Source organism: Nerophis lumbriciformis, linkage group LG20, assembly GCF_033978685.3.
Source record: "Nerophis lumbriciformis linkage group LG20, RoL_Nlum_v2.1, whole genome shotgun sequence".
In the NCBI taxonomy this organism is placed as follows: Eukaryota; Metazoa; Chordata; class Actinopteri; order Syngnathiformes; family Syngnathidae; genus Nerophis; species Nerophis lumbriciformis.
Genome location: NC_084567.2, coordinates 8,601,180 through 8,607,179, shown reverse-complemented (window position 1 = coordinate 8,607,179; position 6,000 = coordinate 8,601,180). Strand labels below are relative to the sequence as shown.

General features: G+C 40.3%; 1 protein-coding gene across 3 annotated transcripts in view; it reads right to left on the bottom strand.

Annotated features, from left to right (window-relative positions):
* Positions 1–823: 823 nt before the first annotated feature.
* Positions 824–6,000, bottom strand: part of shoc1 (shortage in chiasmata 1) — a 70,055-nt gene continuing 64,878 nt past the window's right edge. For 2 of the 3 annotated variants that reach the window (XM_061980364.1, XM_061980366.1), the window contains one exon: positions 824–1,038. In XM_061980364.1, coding sequence (XP_061836348.1) covers positions 926–1,038 — 113 coding nt within the window. In that variant the 3' untranslated portion in view covers positions 824–925. Of the gene's footprint in view, positions 1,039–4,201; positions 4,386–6,000 lie in introns of those variants that run through there. The other variant, XM_061980365.1, reaches the window with a different exon arrangement.

Below are 6,000 nucleotides of genomic sequence, written 5' to 3'. Positions count from 1 at the left end.
GTATTCAAAGTTGGACACCGTCCATGGGAATATATGGGAATTATTGGGGAATTACAATAATTAAAGTTAAAGTACCAATGATAGTCACAAACACACACTAGGTGTGGTGAAATGTGTCCTCTGCATTTGACCCATCACCTTGTTCACCCCCTGGGAGGTGAGAAGAGCAGTGAGCAGCAGCGGTGGCCGCGCCCGGGAATCATTTTTTGGTGATTTAACCCCCAATTCCAACCCTTGATGCTGAGTGCCAAGCAGGGAGGCAATGGTCCCATTGTTATAGTCTTTGGTATGACTCGGCCGGGGTTTGAACTCACAACCTACCCATCTCAGGGCGGACACTCTAACCACTAGGCCACATTATTGGGTACTTGTCTATATGCTGCTGCATGTTTGTGGCATTTTTTGATGTAGCTCTTTGCACAGTATTTGCAAATGTATTGATTTATTCTTGTAAAACACTAATGCAACGCCACACACAGATATAAATATTCAGCTAAACAATTGGAGTAGTCTTTAAAAATATTTTACTGATGGACAAATGAATAGAAATAGACTAAATGAATCAGCATGCTAAATCAAACTATAACCTACATTCTTGTATGACAACAGAAGGCAGAGGAAACTACACGTTTTGATTTAGTATTTGCTAGTTGAACTTTACACATCATCGAAAAGGTAAATTCGGATCGCTAACGTTGTTAGCATAAATGAATGGGATTTAACATAGAGAAAATTAGCATCACGGCTAACGGAGAAATATTTTCGGTTCATTATGAGACTGTGGTGGTACATAAACCTCGCTAGCTAGAGATATTGGCCCCAAAATTATTCAACAAGTACAGTAACAAGCCATACAGTAACAAGCAATTACACCTCTATTAAACATAAATACCATAGATCAAATATATTTACCCCAGTAATATCATCAACACTTACCTGACTGGATGAAGTCTTTGGGCTCAAATACTAGTGTGGCCTCAATAGCCTTGCTGTAGTGTGTAGCATGCTGGGAATTATCTAGAAGAATGCTCTGCACATCTGATGGAGGAATGCACAGTTAAGGGTTGAAATTCTACTAAATTTGCATTAAATTAGGTTTTTTTAGCTAATAATCAGGCTGCAAGCTCTACACTGCAAAAACTGAAATCTAAGTAAGATTAAATATCTCAAATAAGGGTGATATTTGCTTATTTTCTGTCTGACAAGAAAATTCTTCTCACTAAGCAGATTTTGTGTTAAGAGTGTTTCACTTGTTTTAAGGGTTTTGGTCCTAAATGATCTCAGTAAGATATTACAGCTTGTAGCTGAGATTTGATGACCTATATTGAGTAAAACATGCTTGAAACTAGAATATCAACTGTTGCAAAGCTGTGTCATCAACACTCACAAGTATAAAACTACTTTTTTAAACTTCAAGCATGGATGATGATGCCAAGCACATATCATTATGTCAAGATAATGGCACTAGCATTTACTTAATTTAAGAATATTTTTCAACATATTGAGCAAAAAGGTCTAATTTTTTTTTCTACCAAGAAAAGTGCACTTGTTATATTAGTGAGAATATACTTATTTTGGGTTCATTGAGGTTAGCTAATTTTACTTGTTTTGGAAAGTCTTGACAAGCCAAATTTTCTTGTTCTATTGGCAGATAATTTTACTTAGTTCAAATAAAATACCCCTCATTTTTGTATTTTTTTTTTCCTGTTTTTGAATACTGACTTTTTGCAGTGTAGCATGTTGCATTCAATGTTTATTCCTATTAATTGCCATGGAAAGTTTCCAACTTTGAATATTCCCGGAAATTTGCAACCCTATAAGGGATACATAATATTTAGAGATGTCCAATAATGGCTTTTTTGCCGATATTCCGATATTGTCCAACTCTTAATTACCGATTCCGATATCAACCGATACCGATATATACAGTCGTGGAATTAACACATTATTATGCCTAATTTTGATGTGATGCCCCGCTGGATGCATTAAACAATGTAACAAGGTTTTCCAAAATAAATCAACTCAAGTTATGGAAAAAAAATGCCAACATGGCACTGCCATATTTATTATTGAAGTCACAAAGTGCATTATTTTTTTTTAACATGCCTCAAAACAGCAGCTTGGAATTTGGGACATGCTCTCCCTGAGAGAGCATGAGGAGGTTGAGGTGGGCGGGGGGTGTATATTGTAGTGCTAGCTAATAATCATGCTGCAAGATCTAGCATGTTGCATTCAATGTTTATTCCCATTAATTCCCGTTAATTCCCATGGAAAGTTTCCAACTTTGAATATTCCCGGAATTTTGCAACCCTATAAGTCAGTGGTCCCCAACCTTTTTGTAGCTGCGGACCGGTCAACGCTTGAAAATTTGTCCCACGGACCGGGGTGGGGGAGTTATGTTTTTTCTTTTTTGTCATAAAGAAATACAATCATGTGTACTTACGGACTGTATCCCTGCAGACTGTATTGATCTATATTGATATATAATGTGTTTTTTATGTTGATTTAATAAAAAAAAAAATTTGTTTAATTTTTTTAAATTTCTTGTGTCGGACCGGTACCGGGCCGCGGCCCAGTGGTTGGGGACCACTGCAAAAAGGGATACATAATATTTAGAGATGTCTGATAATATCGGCCGATAAATTATTTAAAATGTAATATCGGAAATGATCGGTATCGGTTTCAAAATTATCGGTATCGATTTCAAAAAGTAAAATTTATGACTTTTTAAAACGCCCCTGTGTACACGGACGTAGGTACAAGTACAGAGCGCCAAAAAACCTTAAAGGCACTGCCTTTACGTGCCGGCCCAATCACATAATATCTACGGCTTTTCACACACACAAGTGAATGCAAAGCATAATTGGTCAACACCATACAGGTCACACTGAGGGTGGCCGTATAAACAACTTTAACACTGTTACAAATATGCGCCACACTGTGAACCCACACCGAACAAGAATGGCAAACACATTTCGGGAGAACATCCGCACCGTAACACAACATATGGGTTGTACTTGTACTTGTATAGCGCTTTTCTACCTTCAAGGTACTCAAAGCGCTTTGACACTACTTCCACATTTACCCATTCACACACACAAACACAACAGAACAAATACCCAGAATCCCTTGCAGCACTAAATCTTCCGGGACGCTACAATATACACCCCCGCCCACCTCAACCTCCTCATGCTCTCTCAGGGAGAGCATGTCCCAAATTCCAAGCTGCTGTTTTGAGGCATGTTAAAAAAAAATAATGCACTTTGTGACTTCAATAATAAATATGGCAATAAGGCATTGTTTTCCATAACTTGAGTTGATTTGTTTTGGAAAACCTTGTTACATTGTTTAATGCATCCAGCGGGGCATCACAACAAAATTAGGCATAATAATGTGCTAATTCCAGGACTGTACGGTTGATATCGGTATCGGTAATTAAGAGTTGGACAATATCGGATATCGGCAAAAAAAGCCATTATCGGACATCTCTAATAATATTTATAATCATTGACATGGCTAATAACACGAAAGTTTAAATAAGGCACAGAGCTCCGCCCCCATGTGCAGTAGGGGATACAGAATATTTCAGGGATACAGAATTTCGCACGACACCAGCAGCACATCCATCACCTGTGTCGCCCCGGCAGCACACAGGTGACACTTTTAACTGCGACTGTGATGGCAGATAACGAGGTGACCTTTTCAGCACCGCCTGCCCGTTCCCACCGTCTTTCAGAGCGCGGCTGGAAGTGACAATTACTGCGCCATCACGCCGCTATTTGCCGAGCCGTCCTCCTTGTCCGCCGCGCCATTAAATAACCAACCGCATTGTCTGTGTCCGTCACAGGCTTGTTAGCGGAGGGCGGGGAGTGGGGGGAGAAAGAGAAAAAGATGGCGGGTTATTGATGCCGACCAGCCAGTGCGGGATGAGGCTGTCCGGAGCCTCCGGGTCCCGGGGGTGGTCTTTGTCTGAGGGGGGGATCGTTCCTCAGGGAGCCGCTTCACTCTGCTGGCTCGTCAAGATAAGCACTCTCTCCACATGCTGAGGCCGCGATAAGAGGATTGCTTCACTAAACGTGGGGGGGAAAAAATCAGCTTTTCACATCCTCTTAAATGCCTTTTTAGCCACTCAGCTTTTTTTAGGCCAGAAAATAGTTTTTTTTCTTTTATTGTACTGAAGAGCCGCACCAATACAAACATTATATAAGTCGACAACAAAGTGCCACGTGAATAAAATAAGAAGATATAAATACTGAAAACGGTGAACTTTGATTTTAACGGCGCGCAACAAAAAGACGCTCAAAACAATTTGAGCCTGGTCTGCCCGTCGCTGCGGCCCGGCACTTTCTCGTAGCTCAGCCTGCGTCTCTTCAGCGGCGGCGGAACTGCGGAGAAAGTAGCAAACACAAGAATGTGCGCCATCATTACCGTGAATGCAGCTTCACCTCAACCGCAAAGTTTTTATTTTGGATATGTTCACACCCCATATACTGCATTACATCATTTTTAGCCTTGGTAATGATTTGGAGTGCATGAGAAAGTAGCACCCAGCTTTTTCTTTGACCAGGCGGCCATTTATAAACATTACTAATTGCCCTATTTTCCGGACTGTAAGTCGCTACTTATTTTCCCCAAGCTTTGAACCCTGCGACTTATAAAACGGTGCAGCTAATCTGTGGCCATAATGTTTTGTATCAGGTGTGCTGACAGGACGTGGAACAGAAAGCAAAGGTGCTTCAAAACACAGAGATCAAACAGGAAATATAGACAAGAGCACCATTTATCCATTTCTCTGTACAACAACCAAACCTACCCCCCCCCCCCCCTCCCCCACACCCCGAATTGTAAATAATGTAAATAATTCAATGTATACACCCTGATGATTATCTTGTGTGATGACTGTATTATGATGATAGTATATCTGATAGTATATATCTGTATCATGAATCAATTTAAGTGGACCCCGACTTAAACAAGTTGAAAAACTTATTGGGGTGTTACCATTTAGTGGTCAATTGTACGGAATATGTACTTCACTGTGCAACCTACTAATAAAAGTCTCAATCAATCAAAAAAAATGGGACAGGAAGTGATTCTGAACACAGGAAGTAGAAACTAGAAATAACACTGGAGATTAATTAAAAACACAAGAAATCCCAAACACGACCAAACTGTGAGTAGCAAGCCTGATAGTTTTGTGCCTTAAACCGGAAGTACAAGTGTCGTACCATGAATTGATTAACGTGGACCCCGACTTAAACAAGTTGAAAAATGTATTCGGGTGTTACCATTTAGTGGTTAATTGTACGGAATATGTACTGTACTGTGCAATCTACTAATAAAAGTCTCAATCAATCAAACTGTGAGTAGCAAGCCTGACAGTTTTGTGCCTTAAACCGGAAGGACAAGTGTCGTTCCGTGTACTAGTCGTCCATAGCGATTCTACATGTTTGGTTTGTTCATTCATCACTCTAAGCAAAGTAAGTTTTACAATGTAACTAAATCAATTCATACTTACTAAGCCGTTCCACGTGTGGTGTCTGTAGGAGTGTTTTCATGCGTATTTGTGCAATCGTAATGTAATCAAGCTAGCGTCATTAGCATTAGCTAAAGGCTAACACGTTTACAAGTGCCTGTGTTCGTACTATTGACTTCTTTCGGTTTCGTAAAGTCACTAAGTCGTTACAGTGGAGGTATTGAGTATGTTTAGCTGATTGGAGAGCTAGCCTCCGCAGCTTGTGGGTCCATGACAATGACTTCTGTTTTGTTTGATTGGCCGTTTTACTGCACCGTTTGGAAACACTTAAGGTATGTAAATAGACATTTACAAAAACTTTCTTAAGTTAAAGTTAAAGTACCAATGATTGTCACACACACACACACACTAGGTGTGGCGAAATTATTCTCTGCATTTGAGCAATCACCCATGATCACCCCCTGGGCGGTGAGGGGTGCAGTGGGCAACATCGGTGGCCGCGCCCGGGAATCATTTTTGGTGAT